At 48.2% G+C, this 25719-nt stretch overlaps 1 protein-coding gene across 2 annotated transcripts in view; it reads left to right on the plus strand.

The window, feature by feature from the left end:
* LOC147116119 (ephrin type-B receptor 1) overlaps positions 1–25719 on the plus strand; it is a 474793-nt gene that overhangs the window by 243183 nt on the left and 205891 nt on the right. For both annotated transcript variants that reach the window (XM_085990885.1, XM_085990884.1), the window contains exons 7-8: positions 2827–2949; positions 3146–3393. In XM_085990885.1, the coding sequence (XP_085847011.1) occupies positions 2827–2949; positions 3146–3393 (371 nt within the window). The remainder of the gene's footprint in view (positions 1–2826; positions 2950–3145; positions 3394–25719) is intronic.

The following is a 25719-nucleotide window of genomic DNA, read 5'->3' on the forward strand; positions in this document are numbered from 1 at the left end:
AACCCACGCAAACACGGGGAGAATGTGCAAACTCCACACAGACAGTCACCCGAGGCCGGATTTGAACCCGGGTCCCTGGCGCTGTGAGGCAACAGTGCTAACCACTATGCCACCGTGCTGCCCTATGTCCTGTTTAATACTGGTGAAAGCCTCCCGAGCTTCAGCTGATAGTGGGAAGGACGTCGATTTAATGAGGGGTCGGGCCTTATCAGAGTAATTGGGCACCCATTGGGCATAATATGAAAAAAATCCCAGGCACCTTTTTAAAGCTTTGGGATTGTGTGGCAGGGGCAGTTCCTTTAGGGGGCGTAATCGGTCAGGGTCCGGTCCAATTACCCCATCTTCCACCACACAGCCGAGGATACAGAGATGGGTTGTGTTGAAGACACATTTGTCTTCGTTGTAGGTTAGATTCAGCTTTAGGGCAGTTTTTAAAAATCTCGCAAGATTTAGATCGTGGTCTTGCTGGTTGTGCCCGCAGATAGTGACATTGTCCAGATAGGGGTAGGTAGCTTGTAGTTTATTCTCGTCAACCATGCGGTCCATCTCACGTTGGAAGACCGAGACCCCATTTGTTACCCCGAAGGGCACTCTGAGAAAATGGTAGAGGCGCCCGTTTGCCTCGAAGGCGGTGTATGGGCGGTCCTCCGTTCTAATGGGGAGCTGGTGATACGCGGATTTGAGGTCGATAGTCGAGAAGACTCGGTATTGCGCAATCTGGTTGACCATTTCTGATATGCGGGGTAAAGGGTATGCGTCCAGCTGGGTATAAATATTAACAGTCTGGCTGTAGTCAATTACCATCCGTTTCTTTTCGCTATTTTTAACTATGACTACTTGGGCATGCCACGGGCTGGTACTGCATTCAATAATGCCTTCCCGCACGAGTCTGTCCACTTCCACCTTGATAAAGTGTCTGTCTTCCAGACTGTACCGTCTACTTTTGGTCGCTATGGGCCTACAGTTCAGAGCGAGATTAGCGAATAAAGAGGACGGGCTGATTTTTAAGGTTGATAGGCCACAGACTGTGAGTGGCGGCTGGGACCCGCCATATGCTAGCGTGACACTTTCGTGGTGGCACTGGAAGTCCAGGCCCAAGATTACATTAACACAGAGTTCTGGCATCACGAGGAGTTTAAAATCCTTGTAGTCCGTGCCTTTTACGGTCAGTGTTACCACACAGTAGCCCAAAATGTCCGAAGTGTGGGGCTTAGCAGCCATAGCAATTCTGCTCCGTGTAGGGGTTACCGTTAATGAGTGCCGCCGTACCAGGCAAGGGTGGATAAAACTCTCGGTACTCCCACAGTCAATTAAACATTTCGTTAAATTCCCGTTTACCTGTATGTTCATCATGGATTTTGTCAACGGGTGTGGCCTGGATTGATCCACCGTGATCGAAGCCACTGTTGGGCCCTGGGCAGCCGTTGAGTCGGGAAAAGATGGCGGATCCCAAGATGGCGGCCCGCACAGCACGCACGAGGCGGTGATGGAGTTGGAAATCGGATTCCCCCTGCAGACTTTGCTAAAATGCCCCTTTTTCTTACATTTGAAGCATGTAGCGTCCTTCGCTGGGCATCGTTGTCTGGGGTGCTTGGCCTGGCCGCAGAAGTAGCATTTCAGGCCTCGAGACATTGCCGCTGTAGTAGGACTCCTGGGTGAACTTCTGTGTGGGGACTCCGGCGGCGTAGAGCTGGTCTGAAACCTGGATGGGGAAGATGGCTGATTCCAAGATGGCGGCCCCCTCGGCGCGCACGAGGCGGTGAGGGCCGCATGGCCGGAAGAATAAGAGTCAGAGTTTCTCTGGGCCACGTCCAGCGATCGCGCAGTGGCCACTGCCTTTTTTAAGTCCAGGACCTCCTTCTCCAGCAGTCTCTGCCAGATATAATTCGATTTGAGGCCCGTGATGAAGGAATCGCAGACCAATTCGTCAGAGTATGCGTTGGCCGTCACGGCCTTTCAGTTACAGTCCCGGACCAGCTACTTTAGGCCCTGTAAGAAATCGTCCATTGATTCCTCTGGTCGCTGCCTGCGTGTAGCCAGCAGATGTCTGGCGTACACTTCGTTTACCGGCCTCTGGTATTGGGCCTTCAGGATAGTGATGGCCTCCGTGTAAGAGGTGGCGTCCCGGATGAATGAGTAAATCCGATGACTTACGCGAGTAGTCAGTAGACTCAGTTTATCTACCTCGCTAGCGGATGAGGCCCCCGCGAAGAGTTCGAAGCATTTCAGCCAGTGTCCAAATTGATTTGATGCTTCAGCAGAATGTGGATCCAAGTCCAGACGCTCTGGTTTTAGGAGTCGATCCACCCTAGTATTCTTTAGTGATTAAAATTGATGGGCCTTCAATAACCACAAAACTAGAAGTTATAGACTTAAACAAGTTGGCTTTTAATCACTAAGATCAGAGCTAACATCTCAACACGCCGACTGGTTCACAGGAATGAGTCATACAGATCCTGGGATCTTTATGTAAGAGAAGTCAGGGGCAGTGCCAAGAGCCAAGACCTGGAACCTCCCAGGTTAGTCGGGAAAGAGGAAGTGAAACTATACACAGTGGGGGAGGGTAATATACATGAGTGCAAAACGAATACAGGATCAAGTCAAACAGATTTCATTACAGGCCTTTTTAAGCCATTTTTTTGCCGCTGTCTAGCGGAACAGAAAAATCGAAGTGTCATTTTTTCCCCCCCAGCAGATCAGCGTTTTGGTATTCATTACAAGCACCACAGAGAAATGGAAGACTCTTGCAGCCTAACTGCGCCTTTCTTTATCGCAATGCCATGGCAGCAGTTGATTTGACTGATACTTGCCGTCTGCTCCCTCTAGGTTCTCCCGGGATGAAGATCTACATTGATCCATTCACATATGAGGACCCAAATGAGGCTGTCCGGGAGTTTGCCAAGGAGATTGATGTCTCTTGTGTGAAAATTGAGGAAGTAATTGGAGCAGGTACCTTGTTGAGTTTGAGATGCTGTGCACATTGATTTGACTTCTCTTATTTGACTTAAAATATATTCCCACTGGTTTTTGCTGTTGCTGTGATTGAAGTTGTTTTTGTTTTTGTAAATCGGCTTCCTAATTTCTCTACTCTTTTTCTTTCCTTCTCTCTTTCCCCTTCTCCTCCCACGCCACGCTCTCCCCCCAGGAGAATTTGGGGAAGTATACAAGGGTCGTCTCAAGCTGCCTGCAAAGCGGGAAATCTATGCGGCGATTAAGACCCTGAAGGCAGGCTACTCCGAAAAACAAAGGCGTGATTTTCTGAGCGAGGCCAGTATCATGGGTCAGTTTGACCATCCAAATATCATCCGTCTGGAAGGAGTGGTAACCAAAAGTCGTCCGGTGATGATCATCACGGAGTTTATGGAGAATGGAGCTCTGGATTCATTCCTAAGGGTAAATATTCAAGCTGGTCATTGTCAGAAGAAGGCCACGTCAAACAATCTTCAGCTTCTTCAGGTTTTCAGATGCTCAATTCAGTTAATCAGCGTGTGTGTGGATAATGGAAGCTTCATTATTAGTGATATGGTGATTACAATGCTGCATAAATTTTACACTGATCTTTTATGGTTCAGGGGGAGTTGTTTCTAATCTGATCTTGTTTATTGATCATTTGTTACTTAATGTAGCAATGTTTCAGGATTTGAATTGTAGCGTGGAAGGTTTGTATTGGTCTGGGGGAGTTTGTATTTAAGAACATAAGTAATAGGTACATGAGTAGGCTGTACGGCCCCTCGAGCCTGCTCCGCCATTCAATAAGATCACGGCTGAACTTCTACATCAAAACCACTTTCCCGCCATTTTCCCATATCCCTTGATTCCCTTAGTGCCCAAAAATCTATCAATCTCAGCCTTGAATATACTCATCGACTGAGCCTCCACAGCACTCTGGGGTCGAGAATTCCAAAAATTCACAACCCTCCGAATGAAGAAATGTCTTCTCATCTCAATCCTAAATGGCCGACCCCTTATCCTGAGACTATGACCCCTAGTTCTAGACTCTCCAGCCAGACGAAAAAGCCTCTCAGCATCTACCCTGTCAAGCCCTCTAAGAATTTTATACATTTCAATGAGATCACCTCTCATTCTTCTAAACTCCAGCGAATATAATTCCAATCTACTCAATCTCTCCTCATGGGACAGCCCTCTCAGCCCAGGAATCATTCTAGTGAACCTTTGTTGCACCACCTCTAAGGCAAGTATATCCTTCCTTAGGTAAGGAGACCAAAAATGTACACAGTACTCCAGATGTGGTCTCACCAAAGCCCTATACAATTGCCGCAAGACTTCTTTACTCTTATACTCCAACTCTCTTGCAATAAAGGCTAACATACCATTTGCCTTCCTAATTGCTTGCTGTACCTGCACGTTAACTTTCTGTGATTCTTGTACAGTACAAGGACACTTAAATCTCTCTGACTCCCAACATTTAATAGTTTCTCAACATTTAAAAAATATTCTGTTTTTCCATTCTTCCTACCAACGTGGAAAATTTCACACTTCCCCCTATATACTCCATCTGCCAGCTTCTTACACAATTACTTCACTGGTCTATATCCCTTTGCAGCCTCTTTACATCCTTATCACAGCTTACTTTCCCACCTAGCTTTGTATTATCAGCAAACAGATATATTACACTCGGTCCGCTCATTTAAGCCATAGCTGTAACACTCTATCTGTGACACCCCACCCCCAGTATAAGGCTCCCACTCTCAGTATTTGACTTGGGGGAGTTTATATTGGACTGGGGGGTTTATATTGGACTGGGGGGTTTATATTGGATGGGGGAGGTTTATATTGGAGTGTGATGGAATACTCTCCACTTACCTGGATGAGTGCCGCTCCAACAACACTCAGGAAGCTCAACACCAATCTGGACAAAGCAGCCCGCTTGATTGGCACCCTATCTACCACCTTAAACATTCACTCCCTCCACCACCGGCACACTGTGGCTGCAGTGTGTACCATCTATAAGATGCACTGCAGCAACTCGCCAAGGCTCCTTTGGCAACAACTCCCAAACCCGCGACCTCTACCACCTAGAAGGTCAAGGGCAGCAGGCGCATGGGAAGAGCACCACCTCCAAGTTACGCACCAATCTGACTTGGAAGTATATCGCCATTCCTTCATTGTCACTGGGTCAAAATTCTGGAAATTCCTCCCTAACAGCACTGTGGAAGCACCTTAACTAAACGGACTGCAGCGGTTCAAGAAGGTGGCTCACCACCACCTTCGAAAGGGCAATTAGGGATGGGCAATAAATGCTGGCCTTGCCAGCGGCGCCCACAACCCATGAACAAAAAAAAATAAATATTGGACTGGAGAGGTTTATATTGGACTGGGAAGGTTTGTATTGGACTGGGGAGGTTTGTATTGGACTGGGGAGGTTTATATTGGCCTGGGGAGGTTTGTATTAGACTGGAGAGGTTTATATTGGACTGGGGAGGTTTGTATTAGACTAGGAGGTTTGTATTAGACTGGGAAGGTTTGTATTGGACTGGGGAGGTTTGTATTAGACTGGGAAGGTTTGTATTGGACTGGGGAGGTTTGTATTAGACTGGGAGGTTTGTATTAGACTGGAGAGGTTTGTATTGGACTGGGGAGGTTTGTATTAGACTGGGTGGTTTGTATTAGACTGGGGAGGTTTGTATTGGACTGGGAGGTTTGTATTAGACTGGGAAGGTTTGTATTGGACTGGGAGGTTTATATTAGACTAGGGAGGTTTGTATTGGACTGGGAGGTTTATATTGGACTGGGGAGGTTTGTATTGGACTGGGAAGGTTTGTATTGGACTTAGAAGATTTGTATTTTTTAAATTAGTTTTTATGGGATGTGGGCGTCGCTGGCAAGGTTAGCATTTAATGCCCATCCCTAATTGCCCTTGAGAAGTTTGTGGTGAGCCGCCTTCTTGAACCGCTACAGTCCGTGTGGTGAAGGTACCCCCACAGTGCTGTTAGGGAGGGAGTTCCAGGATTTTGACCCAGCGATGATGAAGGAACAGCTGATATATTTCCAAGTCAGGATGGTGTGTGACTTGGAGGGGAATTTGGAGGTGCTGGTGTTCCCATGCATCTGCTGCCCTTGTCCTTCTAGGTGGAAGAGGTCGTGGGTTTGGGAGGTGCTGCCAAAGAAGCCTTGGCGAGTTGCTGCAGTGCATCTTGTAGATAGTAGACACTGCAGCCACAGTGCACCGGTGGTGGAGGGAGTGAATGTTTAAGGTGGTAGATGGGGTGCCAAACAAGTGGGCTGCTTTGTCCTGGATGGCGTCGAGCTTCTTGAGTGTTGTTGGAGCTGCACTCATCCAGGCAAGTGTAGAGTATTCTATCACATTCCTGACTTGTGCCTTGTCGATGGTGGAAAGGCTTTGAGGAGTCAGGAGGTGAGTCACTCGCTGCAGATACCTAGCCTCTGACCTGCTCTTGTTGCCACAGTATTTATGTGGCTGATCCAGTTAAGTTTCTGGTCAATGGTGACACCCAGGATGTTGATTCGGCGATGGTAATGCCATTGAATGTCAAGGGGCGGTGTTTAGACTCTCACTTGTTGGAGATAGTCATTGCCTTGGCCAGCTCGGTCAGTAGTGGTGCTACCAAGCCACTCTTGGTGATGGACATTGAAGTACCCCACCCAGTCTTAATCCAAATGTACACTCTCGGGAGCCGCAAGCCTACATTTCATTGTACTGCACTTGTGCACTAACAATGACAATAAAAGTTGATTTGATTTTGATTTGAATTGAGAGTACATTCTGTGCTCTTGCTACTCAGTGCTTCTTCCAAGTGGTGTTCAACATGGAGGAGTACTGATTCATCAGCTGAGGGAGGGCGGTAGGTGGTAATAAGCAGGTTTTCTTGCCCATGCTTGACCTGAAGCCATGAGACTTCATGGGGTCTGGAATCAATGTTGAGGACTCCCAACTGTATAACACTGAGCCGCCACCCCTGGTGAGTCTGTCCTTCTGGTGGGACAGGACATACCCAGGGATGGTGATGGAGGATTTTGGGACATTGGCTGAACGGTATGATTCTGTGAGTATGACTATGTCAGGCTGTTGCTTGACTAGCCTGTGGGACAGCTCTCCCAATTTTGACACAAGTCCCCAGATGTTGGTGAGGAGGACTTCGCAGGGTTGACTGCGCTGGGTGTGCCATTGCCATGTCCGTAGCCGGTGCCGAGGTTGATGCCGGGTGGTCTGTCTGGTTTTATTTTTTTGTTTCGTAGCGGTTTGTTACAACTGAGTGTCTTGCTAGGCCATTTCAGAGGGCAATTAAGAGTCAACCACATTGCTGTAGGTCTGGAGTCACATATCGGCCAGACCAGGTAAGGACGGCAGATTTCCTTCCTTAAAGGGCATTAGTGAACCAGATGGGTTTTTACGACAATCCGATAGATTCATTGTTGCCATTACTGATACTAGTAATTATTCCAGATTTATTTAATTAACTGAATTTAAATTCCCCAGCTGCCATGGTGGGATTTGAAGTCACGTCTCTGGATCATTAGTCCAGGCCTCTGGATTACTAGCCCAGTGACATTACTCCTATACTACCGTTCCCCTTATTTTGGACTGGGGGCGGTTTATATTGAACTGGGGAGGTTTATATTGAACTGGGGAGGTTTGTATTGGACTGGGGAGGTTTGTGTTGTACTGGGGAGGTTTTTATTGGAGGGGAGGTTTTTATTGGACTGTGGAGATTTGTATTGGACTGGGGAGGTTTGTATTGGACTGGGAAGGTTTGTATTGGACTGTGGAGATTTGTATTGGACTGGGGAGGTTTGTATTGGACTGGGGAGGTTTGTATTGGACTGGGGAGATTTGTATTGGACTGGGGAGGTTTGTATTGGACTGGGGAGGTTTGTATTGGACTGGGGAGGTTTGTATTGGACTGGGGAGGTTTGTATTGGACTGGGTGAGGTTTATATTGGCCTGGTTGAGGTTTATATTGGACTGGGGAGGTTTGTATTGGACTGGGGAGGTTTGTGTTGGACTGGGTGAGGTTTGTGTTGGACTGAGGAGGTTTGTGTTGGACTGGGTGAGGTTTATATTGGCCTGGTTGAGGTTTATATTGGACTGGGGAGGTTTGTATTGGACTGGGGAGGTTTGTGTTGGACTGGGTGAGGTTTATATTGGCCTGGTTGAGGTTTATATTGGACTGAGGAGGTTTACATTGGCCTGGGTCAGGTTGATATTGGCCTGGTTGAGGTTTATATTGGACTGGGAAGGTTTGTATTGGACTGGGGAGATTTGTATTGGACTGGGGAGGTTTATATTGGACTGAGGAGGTTTGTATTGGACTGGGGAGGTTTGTATTGGACTGGGGAGGTTTGTATTGGACTGGGGAGGTTTGTATTGGACTGGGGAGGTTTGTATTGGACTGGGGAGGTTTGTATTGGACTGGGGAGGTTTGTATTGGACTGGGGAGGTTTGTATTGGACTGAGGAGGTTTGTGTTGGACTGGGTGAGGTTTATATTGGCCTGGTTGAGGTTTATATTGGACTGAGGAGGTTTATATTGGCCTGGGTCAGGTTGATATTGGCCTGGTTGAGGTTTATATTGGACTGGGGAGGTTTATATTGGCCTGGGTGAGGTTTATATTGGACTGGGGAGGTTTATATTGGCCTGGGTGAGGTTTATATTGGCCTGGTTGAGGTTTATATTGGACTGTGATGTTTGTATTGGACTGGGTGAGGTTTATATTGGCCTGGGAGGTTTATATTGGCCTGGAAGGTTTATATTGGCCTGGGTGAGGTTTATTTTGGCTTGGGGAGGTTTGTATTGGACTGGGAGGTTGGGGCAGGGCAATATTCACTGTCCATCCATACTTCCCTTGAAGACAATAAGAGCAGACCATGATCCTCTGATGATTTTCACAGGAGAGTAGAGAGTCCCTTCTAATATCCACCAAGAAAAGTGGTGACTGCTGTTTGTGAAGCCGTGAGGTGCGCAAAATGTCTGCCAGCTGAGGTGCAACCAGCAGCAGAAGCCTGGCAGTGCACGTCCTGTAATGCTCAAGCATTTTTAATGGGATACAGTGATCTGTGCACACCATCTATCAGCTGCATTGTGACACCATTCTCTAATTAGCATCATTAACGAAAAACCAGCAAAAATAATTGTGTCTTTTTAAGCAGTAACGTTTTAACTAGTGGTCAAGAGCTTGCTGCACGCCTTCATTAGATCTGTGCCAGCTGTCCATATTTACCAGCCAGTGTTCAGTACAACTACCATTTTGTTTATATTTATCTTGGCCAGGAGTCAGTGTGTAGCACACTGAGATCTAAAAGGCTGAGTTAAAATGAAGTAAATAAAATCAGCAAGAGCAACATCGAACTTACTACTGAAAGGTTTATTTCCCAGTGTTCTGATCAGTGCCCAGTCCAACAGTAGTGTCAGGATCTGATCAGTGCCCAGTCCTACAGTAGTGTGAGGATCAGATCAGTGCCCAGTCCTACAGTAGTGTGAGGATCTGATCAGTGCCCAGTCCTACACTAGTGTGATGATCTGATCAGTGCCCAGCCCTTCAGTAGTGTGAGGATCTGATCAGTGCCCAGTCCTACAGTAGTGTGAGGATCAGATCAGTGCCCAGTCCTACAGTAGTGTGAGGATCTGATCAGTGCCCAGTCCTACAGTAGTGTGAGGATCTGATCAGTGCCCAGTCCTACAGTAGTGTGAGGATCTGATCAGTGCCCAGTCCTACAGTAGTGTGAGGATCTGATCAGTGCCCAGTCCTACAGTAGTGTGAGGATCTGATCAGTGCCCAGTCCAACAGTAGTGTCAGGATCTGATCAGTGCCCAGTCCTACAGTAGTGTGAGGATCAGATCAGTGCCCAGTCCTACAGTAGTGTGAGGATCTGATCAGTGCCCAGTCCTACAGTAGTGTGAGGATCTGATCAGTGCCCAGTCCTACAGTAGTGTGAGGATCTGATCAGTGCCCAGTCCTACACTAGTGTGATGATCTGATCAGTGCCCAGCCCTTCAGTAGTGTGAGGATCAGATCAGTGCCCAGTCCTACAGTAGTGTGAGGACCTGATCAGTGCCCACTCCTACAGTAGTGTGAGGATCTGATCAGTGCCCAGTCCTACACTAGTGTGAGGATCTGATCAGTGCCCAGTCCTACTGTAGTCTCAGGATCTGATCAGTGCCCAGTCCTACAGTAGTGTCAGGATCTGATCAGTGCCCACTCCTACTGTAGTCTCAGGATCTGATCAGTGCCCAGTCCTACAGTAGTGTGAGGACCTGATCAGTGCCCACTCCTACAGTAGTGTGAGGATCTGATCAGTGCCCAGTCCTACACTAGTGTGATGATCTGATCAGTGCCCAGCCCTTCAGTAGTGTGAGGATCAGATCAGTGCCCAGTCCTACAGTAGTGTGAGGATCAGATCAGTGCCCAGTCCTACAGTAGTGTGAGGACCTGATCAGTGCCCAGTCCTACACTAGTGTGATGATCTGATCAGTGCCCAGCCCTTCAGTAGTGTGAGGATCTGATCAGTGCCCAGTCCTACAGTAGTGTCAGGATCTGATCAGTGCCCACTCCTACAGTAGTGTGAGGATCTGATCAGTGCCCAGTCCTACACTAGTGTGAGGATCTGATCAGTGCCCAGTCCTACTGTAGTCTCAGGATCTGATCAGTGCCCAGTCCTACAGTAGTGTCAGGATCTGATCAGTGCCCACTCCTACTGTAGTCTCAGGATCTGATCAGTGCCCAGTCCTACAGTAGTGTCAGGATTTGATCAGTGCCCACTCCTACTGTAGTCTCAGGATCTGATCAGTGCCCACTCCTACAGTAGTGTGAGTATCTGAGCAGTGCCCAACCCTACAGTAGTGTGAGGACCTGATCATTGCCCAGCCGTGCAGTAGTGTGAGGATCTGAGCAGTACCCAGCCCTACAGCAGTGTGAGGACCTGATCATTGCCCAGCCATACAGTAGTGTCAGGATCTGATCACTGCCGAGCCCGACAGTCGTGTGAGGATCTGATCAATGCCCAGGCCTACAGTAGTGTCAGGATCTGATCACTGCCCAGTCCTACACTATTGTCAGGATCTGATCAGTGCCCAGTCCTACAGGAGTGACAGGATCTGATCAGTGCCCAGTACAACAGTGGTGTGAGGATCTAATCAGTGCCCAGTCCTACACTCGTGTGAGGATCTGGTCAGTGCCCAGTCCAAAAATAGTGTCAGGATCTGATCAGTGCCCAGTCCTACAGTAGTGTGAGGATTTGAACAGTGCGCAGTCCTACAGTAGTGTGAGGATCTAATCAGTGCCCAGTCCCACAGTAGTGTCAAGATCTGATCAGTGCCCAGTCCTACAGTAGTGTGAGGATCTAATCAGTGCCCAGCCCTACAGCAGTGTGAGTATCTGTTCAGTGCCCAGTCCTACAGTAGTGTCAGGATCTGATCAGTGCCCAGTCCTACAGTAGTGTCAGGATCTGATCAGTGCCCAGCTGTACAGCAGTGCCAGGATCTGATCAGTTCCCAGTCCTACAGTAGTGTCAGGATCTGATCAGAGCCCAGTCCTACACTATTGGCAGGATCTGATCAGTGCCCAGTCCTACAGTAGTGCGAGGATCTGATCAGTGCCCAGCCATACAGACGAGTCAACCAAACAGGCCCCACAGACAGTATTCAAGGAGGAGGTTGGTGATCAGCTGGTTGGTTGGTTTTCTTCCTTCTCTTCTCTTTTATACCTTTAAGTTGGTAAGTCCTATTGAATAGTGGTGTGATATTATCATCTATATCAGAAGAGTTGGAATAAACGGCTCATTTTCTGAATGGCAGGCAGTAACAAGTGGGGTACCACAGGGATCTGTCCTGGGCCCCCAGCTGTTCACAATTTACATTAATGACCTGGATCAGGGAGTCGGATGCAGCATTTCCAAATTTGCAGACGACACTAAACTAGGAGGGGGGGTGGGCTCAGAGGAAGAGACCAGGAAGCTCCAGAGCGATTTGGACAGACTGGGCGATTGGGCGGATAAATGGCAGATGCACTATAATGTGGACAAGTGCGAAGTTATCCACCTTGGGTGCAGGAACGGGAGGGCAAATTATTATTTAAATGGCAATAGATTGGGAGAGGGGGAAGTACAGAGAGACCTGGGTGTTCTTGTACACCAGTCACTGAAGGCGAGCATGCAGGTGCAACAGGCGGTCAAGAAGGCAAACGGTATGCTGGCCTTCATAGCAAAAGGGTTAGAATACAGGAACAGGGATACCTTGCTGCAGCTGTACAGGGCACTGGTGAGACCACACCTCGAGTACTGTGTACAGTTTTGGTCGCCTCATCTGAGGAAGGATGTTCTTGCCATGGAGGGGGTGCAGCGGCGATTCACCAGGCTGATACCAGGAATGGCGGGAATGACCTATGAGGAGAGACTATGTAGTTTAGGGATGTACACACTGGAGTTTAGAAGATTGAGAGGGGACCTCATAGAAGTGTATAAAATTCTGACAGGTCTAGACAGACTGGATGCAGAAGGAATGTTTCCCTTGGCGGGTGAGAACAGAACTAGAGGACATAATTTAAGGATAAGGGCTAAACCATTTAGGACAGAGATGAGGGGGAATTTCTTCACTCAGAGAGTGGTGAACCTGTGGAACTCATTGCCACAGAGGGCAGTGTACGCCAGCTCATTAAATATATTTAAGAGGGAATTAGATATATTTCTACGGGCAAAAGGGGTTAAGGGTTACGGAGAGAAGGCGGGGACGGGATACTGAATTAAAGGATCAGCCATGATCTCATCGAATGGCGGAGCAGGCACGAAGGGCCGAATGGCCTACTCCTGCTCCTATCTTCTATGTATCTATGTATCTATGTATATCCAGGCAGGGTCTTCATAACTAATAAGAAGAAATTTAATTAATTACATAGATATGGGTGAACAGGTGATGTGTTACTGTTGCGAGATGTGGGAGCTGGTGGACCCCATTGAGGCTCACGGTGATTACATCTGCGACAAGTGTTTGCTGCTAGAGGAACTCAAGTTCCATGTTATGGAGCTTGAGACCGAGCTTCAGACACTGCGACACATCAGGGAGGGGGAGAAGTTCCTGGACTCTGTTTCAGGAGATGGTCACACCTATGAAGTTAATTACTGCAGATGTAGTCCGTGGTCAGGGACAGGACGGTGTGACTACGAGTGAGGAAGGTACAGGGATCCAGGATGTCGTGTTGAAGGAGATGCAGCCCTTGCTCTTGTCCAGCAGGATCGAGGTTCTTACTCCCTGTGAGGGCGGGAGCGGGGACTGCAGGGAAGATGAGCAACCTGGCCACAGCACCGTGGTACAGGGGGCCATTCAAGTGGAGGGAGTAAAAAGAAATGTTGTAGTGGTAGGGGATAGTATCATAAGGGGGATAGATAGGGTTCTCTGCAGTCAAGAGCGGGAGTCCTGAAGGCTGTGTTGCCTGCCCGGTGCCAGGGTTAAGGACATCTCTTCTGGGCTGGAAAGAAACTTGCAGTGGGAGGGGGAGGATCCAGTTGTCGTGGTCCATGTTGGTACAAACGACGTACATAGGACAAGGAAGACGGTTCTGTTAAAGGAGTATGAGCAGCTAGGGGTCAAATTAAAAAACAGAACCTCAAGGGTAATAATATCTGGGTTATTACCTGAGCCACAAGCGAATTTGGCTAGAATAAATAAAATTAAAGAGTTAAATGCGTGGCTCAAAGACTGGTGTGGGAGAAATGGGTTTTGCTTCTTGGGACACTGGCACCAGTACTGGGGCAGGAGGGAGCTGTTCCATTGGGACGGACTCCACTTGGCCAGTGCTGGGACTAGAGTCCTGGCGAATCATATAACTAGGGTTGTAGAGAGGGCTTTAAACTAATTAGTGGGGGGGGAGGTTTCTAGAGAGCAAATAATAGAAATGACAACAGAGAAGGTCATAGACTTAGGTAGCAGTGGGGGAATTAAAAAACAGAACGTGTCAGGAAGGGACAGAAGGTATGGAGTAAAAAGTAAAGTACTAAAAAGGGAAAAAACAGGAAGTAAGTGTTACAAAACATTTTGAAAGTTCTTTATCTGAATGCACGTAGCATTCGTAACAAAATGAATGAGTTAACGGCACAAATAACGACATATGGGTATGATCTTGTGGCCATTACAGAAACATGGCTGCAGGGTGACCACGAATGGGAATTAAACATACCAGGTTATTTAACAATCAGGAAGGACAGGCAGGAAGGGAGAGGAGGTGGGGTGGCTATGTTAATAAAGGAAGGAATCACTATAATACAGAGAAATGATATTGGGTCAAAGGAGCAGGATAGTGAAAGTGTTTGGGTGGAGATAAGGAACAATAAGGGAAAAAAAATACTAGTGGGCGTAGTCTATAGGACTCCGAACAGTTGCAACTCTGTTGGACGGAGTATTAATCAGGAAATAGTTGAGGCTTGTAATAAGGGAACAGCTATAATTATGGGGGATTTTAATTATCATATTAACTGGACAAATCAAATTGGGCAGAGCAGCCTTGAGGATGAGTTCATTGAGTGTATTAGGGATGGGTTTCTTCAGCAGTATGTAACTGAACCGACCAGGGGGCAAGCAACCTTAGATTTGGTCCTGTGTAATGAGACAGGATTAATTAAAAATGTCCTAGTAAAGGATCCCCTTGGAATGAGTGACCATAACATGGTTGAATTCCATATTCAATTAGAGGGTGAGAAGGTTGGATCTCAAACAAGCGTGCTGAGCTTGAATAAAGGAGACTATGAAGGTATGAGAGCGGAATTGATTAGAGTGGACCGGGAAAATAGATTAAAGGGTAAGACGGTACATGATCAGTGGTGTACATTTAAGGAGTTATTTTACAACTTCCAAAAAATATATATTCCACTGAGGAAAAAAGGGTGTAAAAGAAAAGACAGCCATCCGTGGCTAAGTAAAGTAATTAAGGATAGTATCCGACTAAAAACAAGGGCATATAAGGTAGCCTAATCTAATGGGAGGATAGAAGTTTGGGAAGTCTTTAAAAGACAGCAAAAAATAACAAAAAGATTGATTAAGCAAGGGAAGATAGATTATGAAAGTAAATTAGCAAAAAATATAAAAACAGACAGCAAAAGTTTCTATAGTTATATAAACAGAAAAAGGGTGGCTAAAGTAAACGTTGGTCCCTTAGAGGATGAGACCGGAAAATTAATGGTGGGAAACATGGAGATGGCAAAAACGCTGAACAATTATTTTGTATCAGTCTTTACGGTAGAGGACACTAAGAATATCCCAACACTGGACAAACAGGGGGCCCCAGGGGGGGGAGGAGCTAAATACGATTAAAATCACTAAGGAAGTGGTACTTGGTAAAATAATGGGACTCAAGGCGGATAAATCCCCTGGACCTGATGGCTTGCATCCTAGGGTCTTGAGGGAAGTGGCGGTAGGGATTGTGGATGCATTGGTAATAATTTTCCAAAACTCCCTGGACTCAGCAAAGGTCCCGGCAGATTGGAAAACTGCTAATGTAACACCCTTATTTAAAAAGGGTAGTAGGCAGAAGGCTGGAAACTATAGACCTGTTAGCCTAACATCTGTGGTTGGTAAAATGTTAGAGTCCATTATTAAGGAGACAGTAACGGGACATTTGGATAAACATAATTTAATAGGACAAACTCAGCATGGTTTCATGAAGGGGAAGTCATGTTTGACAAATTTGCTTGAGTTTTTTGAGGAAGTAACATACAGGGTGGATAAAGGGGAACCAGTGGACGTAGTGTATTTAGACTTCCAAAAGGCATTTGACAAGGTGCCACACAAAAGATTATTGCTCAAGATAAAAAATCACGGGATTGGGGGTAATATTCTGGCGTGGGTGGAGGATTGGCTCTCTAACAGAAAGCAGAGAGTTGGGATAAATGGTTCGTTCTCAGACTGGCAACCAGTAACTAGTGGTGTTCCGCAGGGGTCAGTGCTGGGTCCCCAACTCTTTACAATCTATATTAACGATTTGGAGGAGGGGACCGAGTGTAACATATCAAAGTTTGCAGATGATACAAAGATGGGACGGAAAGTAGTGAGTGAGGAGGAAATTAAAAACCTGCAAAGGGACATAGACAAGTTAAGTAAGTGGGCAGAGATTTGGCAGATGGAATACAATACTGGAAAGTGTGAGGTTATGCACTTTGGCAGGAAAAATCATAGAGCAAGTTATTACCTTAATGGCAAGAAACTGGAAAGTACTGCAGTACAGAGGGATCTGGGGGTCCTGGTGCACGAAACTCAAAAAGTTAGTATGCAGGTGCTGCAAGTGATCAAGAAGGCCAATGGAATGTTGGCTTTTATTGCTAGGGGGACAGAATATAAAAACAGGGAGGTATTGCTGCAGTTGTACAAGGTATTGGTGAGGCCGCACCTGGAATACTGCATACAGTTTTGGTGTCCGTACTTAAGAAAAGACATACTTGCTCTCGAGTCAGTACAAAGAAGGTTCACTCGGTTAATCCCGGGGATGAGGGGGTGGTCATATGAGGAGAGGTTGAGTAGATTGGGACTCTACTCATTGGAGTTCAGAAGAATGAGAGGCAATCTTATTGAAACATATAAGATTGTGAAGGGGCTTGATCGGGTGGATGCGCTGAGGATGTTCCCAATGATGGGTGAAACTAGAACTAGGGGGCATAATCTTAGAATAAGGGGCTGCTCTTTCAAAACTGAGATGAGGAGAAACTTCTTCACTCAGAGGGTGGTAGGTTTGTGGAATTTGCTGCCCCAGAAAGCTGTGGAAGCTACATCATTAAATAAATTTAAAACAGAAATAGATAGTTTCCTAGAAGTAAAGGGAATTAAGGGTTACGGGGAGCGGGCAGGAAATTGGACATGAGTCTAGGTTCAGAATGGTCATGGCCCTGTGGGTAGTGGAGTGGGCCCAGGGGCCGTGTAGCCTGGTTCTGCTCCTACTGTGTTCTAATTCTGTGTTAGATTTCAGGAGATGGTTTTATTCCTGTTCCTGGCTGGGGTGGAGATCGCCTTTACAGAAGGTAAGTACTGTAGAAAATATAGGGACAGAGTGATCTCCTGGACGAGTTTCGATCGCCTAGATGGGTCGGAGAGGAATTTCCCAGATTTTCTTCTCCCAAATTGGCCATTGGGTCTTTTATCTGGTTTTTCGCCTCTCCCGGGAGATCATATGGGCTCGGGTGGATGGAGAGTGATAGAAGATTTGAGGTTAGGATCAGATCAGCCATGATCTTATTGAATGGTGGAGCAGGCTCGAGGGGCCGATTGGCCTACTCCTGCTCCTATTTCTTATGTTCTTATGTAGTGTCAGGATCTGATCAGTGCCCAGTCCTACAGTAGTGTCAGGATCTGATCAGTGCCCAGCCCTACAGTAGTGCGAGGATCTGATCAGTGCCCAGCCGTACAGTAGTGCCAGGATCTGATCAGTGCCCAGTCCTGCAGTAGTGTCAGGATCTGATCAGAGCCATGCCCTACACTATTGTCAGGGTCTGATCAGTGCCCAGTCCTACAGTAGTGCGAGGATCTGATCAGTGCCCAGCCATACAGTAGTGTCAGGATCTGATCAGTGCCCAGCCCTACAGTAGTGCGAGGATCTGATCAGTGCCCAGTCCTACAGTAGTGTCAGGATCTGATCAGAGCCCAGTCCTACACTATTGTCAGGATCTGATCAGTGCCCAGTCCTACAGAAGTGCGAGGATCTGATCAGTGCCCAGCCGTACAGTAGTGTCAGGATCTGATCAGTGCCCAGTCCTGCAGTATTGTCAGGATCTGATCAGTGCCCAGTCCTACAGTAGTATCAGGATCTGATCAGTGCACAGCCCTTCAGTACTGTGAGGATCTGATCAGTGCCCAGTCCTACAGTAGTGTCAGGATCTGATCAGTGCCCAGCCCTACAATAGTGTGAGGATCTGATCAGTGCCCAGCCCTACAGTAGTGTCAGGATCTGATCAGTGCCCAGTCCTACAGTAGTGTGAGGATCTGATCAGTGCCCACTCCTACAGTAGTGTGAGGATCTGATCAGTGCCCACTCCTACAGTAGTGTGAGGATCTGATCAGTGCCCAGTCCTACACTAGTGTGAGGATCTGAGTAGTGCCCAGTCCTACTGTAGGGTCAGGATCTGATCAGTGCCCAGTCCTACAGTAGTGTCAGGATCTGATCAGTGCCCACTCCTACTGTAGTCTCAGGATCTGATCAGTGCCCCGTCCTACAGTAGTGTCAGGATCTGATCAGTGCCCACTCCTACTGTAGTCTGAAGATCTGATCAGCACCCAGTCCTACAGTAGTGTGAGTATCTGAGCAGTGCCCAGCCCTACAGTAGTGTGAGGACCTGATCATTGCCCAGCCGTACAGTAGTGTGAGAATCTGAGCAGTGCCCAGCCCTACAGTAGTGTGAGGACCTGATCATTGCCCAGCCGTACAGTAGTGTCAGGATCTGATCACTACCAAGCCCGACAGTTGTGTGAGGATCTGATCAATGCCCAGGCCTACAGTAGTGTCAGGATCTGATCACTGCCCAGTCCTACACTATTGTCAGGATCTGATCAGTGCCCAGTCCTACAGGAGTGACAGGATCTGATCAGTGACCAGTCCTACAGTAGTGACAGGATCTGATCAGTGCCCAGTCCAAAAATAGTGCCCAGCTCTACTGTACTGTGAGGATCTGATCAGTGCCCAGCCCTATAATCGTGACAGGATCTGATCAGTGCCCAGTCCTACAGTCGTGTGAGAATCTAATCAGTGCCCAGTCCTACACTCGTGTGAGGATCTGGTCAGTGCCCAGTCCAAAAATAGTGTCAGGATCTGATCAGTGCCCAGTCCTACAGTAGTGTGAAGATTTGAACAGTGCACAGTCCTACAGTAGTGTGAGGATCTAATCAGTGCCCAGTCCTACAGTACTGTCAGGATCTGATCAGTGCCCAGTCCTACAGTAGTGTGAGGATCTGATCAGTGCCCAGTCCTACAGTAGTGTGAGTATCTGATCAATGCCCAGGCCTACTGTAGTGTGAGGATCTAATCAGTGCCCAGCACTACAGTAGTGTCAGGATCTGATCAGTGCCCAGTCCTACAGTAGTGTCAGGATCTGATCAGTGCCCAGTCCTAGAGTAGTGTGAGGATCTGATCAGTGCATAGCCCTACAGTTGTGTGAGGATCTGGTCAGTGCCAGTCCTACAATAGTGTGAGGATCCGATCAGTGCCCAGCACTGCATTAGTGTGAAAATCTGATCAGTGCCCAGCCCTACAGTAGTGTCAGGATCTGATCAGTGCCCAGTCCTACAGTTGCATCAGGATCTAATCAGTGCACAGTCCTATAGTAGTGTCAGGATCTGATCGGTGCCCAGCCCTACAATAGTGTCAAGATCTGATCAGTGCCTAGTCCTACAGTAGTGTGAGGATCTGATCAGTGCCCAGCCCTACAGTAGTGTCAGGATCTAGTTAGTGCACAGTCCTATAGTAGTGTCAGGATCTGATCAGTGCCCAGCTATACAGTAGTGTCAGGATCTAGTTACTGCACAGTCCTATAGTAGTGTCAGGATCTGATCAGTGCCCAGCCCTACAATAGTGTCAAGATTTGATCAGTGCCCAGTCCTACGGTAGTGTGAGGATCTTTTCAGCGCCCAGTCCTACAGTAGTGTCAGGATCTCATCAGTGCCCAGTCCTACAGTAGTGTCAGGATCTAATCAGTGCCCAGTCCTACAGTAGTGTCAGCATCTGATCAGTGCCCAGTCCTACAGTAGTGTGAGGATCTGTTCAGCGCCCAATCCTACTGTAGTGTCAGGATCTGATCAGTGCACAGCCCTAAATTAGTGTGATGATCTGATCAGTGTAAAGCCCTACAGTAGTGTCAGGATCTGATCAGCACCCAGCCCTACAATAGCGTGAGGGTGTGATCAGTGCCCAGTCCTAGAGTAGTGTGAGGATCTGAACAGTGCCCAGTCCTACAGTAGTGTGAGGATCTGATCAGTGCCCAGTCCTACAGTAGTGTGAGGATCTGATCAGTGCCAAGTCCTACAGTAGTGCGAGGATCTGAACAGTGCCCAGTCCTACAATAGTGTGAGGATCTGATCAGCGCCCAGCCCTACAGTAGTGTCAGGATCTGATCAGTGACCAGTCCTACAGTAGTGTGAGGATCTCGTCAGTGCCCAGTCCTATATTAGTGTCAGGATCTGATCAGTGCCCAGGCCTACACTATTGTCAGGATCTGATCAGTGCCCAGCCATACAGTAGTGTCAGGGTCTGATCATTGTCCAGCCCTACAGTAGTGTCAGCATCGGATCAGTGACCAGTCCGACAGTAGTGTCAGGATCTGTTCAGCACACAGACCTACAGTGATGCCAGGATCTGATCAGTGCCCAGCCCTACAGTAGTATCAGGAACTGGTCAGTGCCAGTCCTACAGTAGTGTGAGTATCAGATCAGTGCCCAGTCCTACAGTAGTGTTAGGATCTGACCAGTGCACAGTTCTACAGCAGTGTTAAGAGCTGACCAGTGCCCAGTCCTACAGTAGTGTCAGCATCTGATCAGTGCCCAGTCCTACAGTTCTGTCAGGATCTGATCAGTGCCCAGCCCTACAGTTCTGTCAGGATGTGATCAGTGCCCAGTCCTACAGTTCTGTCAGGATGTGATCAGTGCCCAGTCCTACAGTAGTGTGAGGATCTGATCAGTGCCCAGTCCTACAGTACTGTCAGGATCTGATCAGTGCCCAGTCCTACAGTAATGTCAGGATCTGATCTGTGCCCAGTCCGACAATAGTGTCAGGATCTGATCAGTGCCCAGTCCTACAGTAGAGTCAGGGTCTGATCAGTGCCCAGTCCTACAGTAGTGTGAGGATCTAATCATTGCCCAGTCCTACAGTAGTGTGAGGATCTGAACAGTGCCGAGGCCTACAGTAGTGTGAGGATCTGAACAGTGCCCAGTCCTACAGCAGTGTGAGGATCTGATCAGTGCCCAGTCCTACAGTCGTGTGAGGATCTTATCAGTGCCCAGCCCTACAGTAGTTGCAGGATCTGATCAGTGCCCAGTCCTACAATAGTGTGAGGATCTGATTAGTGCACGGTTCTACAGTTGTGTAAGGATCTGGTCAGTGCCAGTCCTACAAAAGTGTGAGGATCTGATCAGTGCCCAGTCCTACAGCAGTGTGAGGATTTGATCAGTGCACAGCCCTACAGTAGTGTCAGGATCAGATCAGTGCCCAGTCCGACAGTAGTGCAGGATCTGTTCAGCGCCCAGACCTACAGTATTGTCAGGAACTGATCAGTGCCCAGTCCTACATTAGTATGAGTATCAGATCAGTGCCCAGTCCTACAGTAGTGTTAGGATCTGACCAGTGCGCAGTTCTACAGTAGTGTTAAGATCTGACCAGTGCCCAGTCCTACACTAGTGTCAGGATTTGATCAGTGCCCAGTCCTACAGTAGTGTCAGGATCTGATCAGTGCCCAGTCCTACAGTAGTGCCAGGATCAGATCATTGCCCAGCCCTACATTAGTGTGATGATCTGATCAGTGCAAAGCCCTACAGTAGTGTCAGGATCTGATCAGTGCCCAGCCCTACAATAGTGTGAGGATATGATCAGTGCCCAGTCCTACAGTAGTGTGAGGATCAGATCAGTGCCCAGCCCTACGGTAGTGTGAGGAGCTGATCAGTGCCCAGTCCTACTGTAGTGTCAGGATCTGATTAGTGCCCAGTCCTACAGTAGTGTGAGGATCTGATCAGTGCACAGCCCTACAGTAGTGTCAGGATCAGATCAGTGCCCAGTCCTACAGTAGTGTGAGGGTCTGGTCAGTGCCCAGTCCTACAGTAGTGTCAGGATCGGATCAGTGCCCAGTCCTACAATAGTGTGAGGATCTGATCAGTGCACAGTTCTACAATTGTGTAAGGATCTGGTCAGTGCCAGTCCTACAAAAGTGTGAGTATCTGATCAGTGCCCAGTCCTACAGCAGTGTGAGGATTTGATCAGTGCACAGCCCTACAGTAGTGTCAGGATCTGATCAGTGCCCAGGCCTACATTAGTGTGAAGATCTGATCAGTGCCCAGCCCTACAGTAGTGTCAGGATCTGATCAGTGCCATGCCCTGCAATAGTGTTAGGATCTGATCACTGCCCAGCTGGACAGTTGTGTGCGGATCTGATCAGTGCCCAGTCCTACAGTAGTGTCAGGATCTGATGAGTGCACAATCCTACACTATTGTCAGGATCTGATCAGTGCCCAGTCATACTGCAGTCTCAGGATCTGATCATTGCCCAGCCCTACACTCGTGTGAGGATCTGGTCAGTGCCCAGTCCGACAGTAGTGTCACGATCTACTCAGTGCCCAGCCCTACAGTAGTGTCAGCATCTGATCAGTGCCCAGTCCGACAGTAGTGTCAGGATCTGTTCAGCGCCCAGACCTACAGTATTGTCAGGAACTGATCAGTGCCCAGTCCTACATTAGTATGAGTATCAGATCAGTGCCCAGTCCTACAGTAGTGTTAGGATCTGACCAGTGCGCAGTTCTACAGTAGTGTTAAGATCTGACCAGTGCCCAGTCCTACACTAGTGTCAGGATTTGATCAGTGCCCAGTCCTACAGTAGTGTCAGGATCTGATCAGTGCCCAGTCCTACAGTAGTGCCAGGATCAGATCATTGCCCAGCCCTACATTAGTGTGATGATCTGATCAGTGCAAAGCCCTACAGTAGTGTCAGGATCTGATCAGTGCCCAGCCCTACAATAGTGTGAGGATATGATCAGTGCCCAGTCCAACAGTAGTGTGAGGATCAGATCAGTGCCCAGCCCTACGGTAGTGTGAGGAGCTGATCAGTGCCCAGTCCTACTGTAGTGTCAGGATCTGATTAGTGCCCAGTCCTACAGTAGTGTGAGGATCTGATCACTGCATAGCCCTACAGCTGTGTGAGGATCTGGTCAGTGCCAGTCCTACAATAGTGTGAGGATCCGATCAGTGCCCAGCACTGCATTAGTGTCAAGATCTGATCAGTGCCTAGTCCGACAGTAGTGTGAGGATCTGATCAGTGCCCACCCTGCAGTTGTGTGAGGATCTGATCAGTGCCCAGCCCTACAGTAGTGTCAGGATCTGATCAGTGCCCAGCTATACAGTAGTGTCAGGATCTAGTTAGTGCACAGTCCTATAGTAGTGTCAGGATCTGATCAGTGCCCAGCCCTACAATAGTGTCAAGATTTGATCAGTGCCCTGTCCTACTGTACTATGAGGATCTGATCAGTGCCCAGCCCTACAATAGTGTGAAGATCTGATCAGTGCCCAGTCCTACAGTAGTGTCAGGATCTGATCAGTGCCCAGTCCTACAGTAGTGTCAGCATCTGATCAGTGCCCAGTCCTACAGTAGTGTGAGGATCTGATCAATGCCCAGTCCTACAGTAGTGTGAGGATCTGATCATTGCCAAGTCCTACAGTAGTGTGAGGATCTGAACAGTGCCCAGACCTACGGTAGTGTGAGGATCTGTTCAGCGCCCAGTCCTACAGTAGTGTCAGGATCTGATCTGTGCCCAGTCCGACAATAGTCTCAGGATCTGATCAGTGCCCAGTCCTGCAGTAGTGTGAGGATCTGATCATTGCCCAGTCCTACAGTAGTGTCAGGATCTGATGAGTGCCCAGTCATACAGTAGTGTCAGCATCTGATCAGTGCCCAGTCCTACAGTAGTGTCAGGATCTGATCAGTGCCCAGTCCTATAGTAGTGTGAGGATCTGATCAGTGCATAGCCCTACAGTTGTGTGAGGATCTGGTCAGTGCCAGTCCTACAATAGTGTGAGGATCCGATCAGTGCCCAGCACTGCATTAGTGTGAAAATCTGATCAGTGCCCAGCCCTACAGTAGTGTCAGGATCTGATCAGTGCCCAGTCCTACAGTTGCATCAGGATCTAATCAGTGCACAGTCCTATAGTAGTGTCAGGATCTGATCGGTGCCCAGCCCTACAATAGTGTCAAGATCTGATCAGTGCCTAGTCCTACAGTAGTGTGAGGATCTGATCAGTGCCCAGCCCTACTGTAGTGTCAGGATCTAGTTAGTGCACAGTCCTATAGTAGTGTCAGGATCTGATCAGTGCCCAGCTATACAGTAGTGTCAGGATCTAGTTAGTGCACAGTCCTATAGTAGTGTCAGGATCTGATCAGTGCCCAGCCCTACAATAGTGTCAAGATTTGATCAGTGCCCAGTCCTACGGTAGTGTGAGGATCTTTTCAGCGCCCAGTCCTACAGTAGTGTCAGGATCTCATCAGTGCCCAGTCCTACAGTAGTGTCAGGATCTAATCAGTGCCCAGTCCTACAGTAGTGTCAGCATCTGATCAGTGCCCAGTCCTACAGTAGTGAGAGGATCTGTTCAGCGCGCAATCCTACTGTAGTGTCAGGATCTGATCAGTGCACAGCCCTAAATTAGTGTGATGATCTGATCAGTGTAAAGCCCTACAGTAGTGTCAGGATCTGATCAGCACCCAGCCCTACAATAGCGTGAGGGTGTGATCAGTGCCCAGTCCTAGAGTAGTGTGAGGATCTGAACAGTGCCCAGTCCTACAGTAGTGTGAGGATCTGATCAGTGCCCAGTCCTACAGTAGTGTGAGGATCTGATCAGTGCCAAGTCCTACAGTAGTGCGAGGATCTGAACAGTGCCCAGTCCTACAATAGTGTGAGGATCTGATCAGCGCCCAGCCCTACAGTAGTGTCAGGATCTGATCAGTGACCAGTCCTACAGTAGTGTGAGGATCTCGTCAGTGCCCAGTCCTATATTAGTGTCAGGATCTGATCAGTGCCCAGGCCTACACTATTGTCAGGATCTGATCAGTGCCCAGCCATACAGTAGTGTCAGGGTCTGATCATTGTCCAGCCCTACAGTAGTGTCAGCATCGGATCAGTGACCAGTCCGACAGTAGTGTCAGGATCTGTTCAGCACACAGACCTACAGTGATGCCAGGATCTGATCAGTGCCCAGCCCTACAGTAGTATCAGGAACTGGTCAGTGCCAGTCCTACAGTAGTGTGAGTATCAGATCAGTGCCCAGTCCTACAGTAGTGTTAGGATCTGACCAGTGCACAGTTCTACAGCAGTGTTAAGAGCTGACCAGTGCCCAGTCCTACAGTAGTGTCAGCATCTGATCAGTGCCCAGTCCTACAGTTCTGTCAGGATCTGATCAGTGCCCAGCCCTACAGTTCTGTCAGGATGTGATCAGTGCCCAGTCCTACAGTTCTGTCAGGATGTGATCAGTGCCCAGTCCTACAGTAGTGTGAGGATCTGATCAGTGCCCAGTCCTACAGTACTGTCAGGATCTGATCAGTGCCCAGTCCTACAGTAATGTCAGGATCTGATCTGTGCCCAGTCCGACAATAGTGTCAGGATCTGATCAGTGCCCAGTCCTACAGTAGAGTCAGGGTCTGATCAGTGCCCAGTCCTACAGTAGTGTGAGGATCTAATCATTGCCCAGTCCTACAGTAGTGTGAGGATCTGAACAGTGCCGAGGCCTACAGTAGTGTGAGGATCTGAACAGTGCCCAGTCCTACAGCAGTGTGAGGATCTGATCAGTGCCCAGTCCTACAGTCGTGTGAGGATCTTATCAGTGCCCAGCCCTACAGTAGTTGCAGGATCTGATCAGTGCCCAGTCCTACAATAGTGTGAGGATCTGTTCAGTGCACAGTTCTACAGTTGTGTAAGGATCTGGTCAGTGCCAGTCCTACAAAAGTGTGAGGATCTGATCAGTGCCCAGTCCTACAGCAGTGTGAGGATTTGATCAGTGCACAGCCCTACAGTAGTGTCAGGATCAGATCAGT

This window comes from Somniosus microcephalus, chromosome 6, assembly GCF_052327205.1.
Source record: "Somniosus microcephalus isolate GS21.2 chromosome 6, FLI_Smic_1.0, whole genome shotgun sequence".
In the NCBI taxonomy this organism is placed as follows: domain Eukaryota; kingdom Metazoa; phylum Chordata; class Chondrichthyes; order Squaliformes; family Somniosidae; genus Somniosus; species Somniosus microcephalus.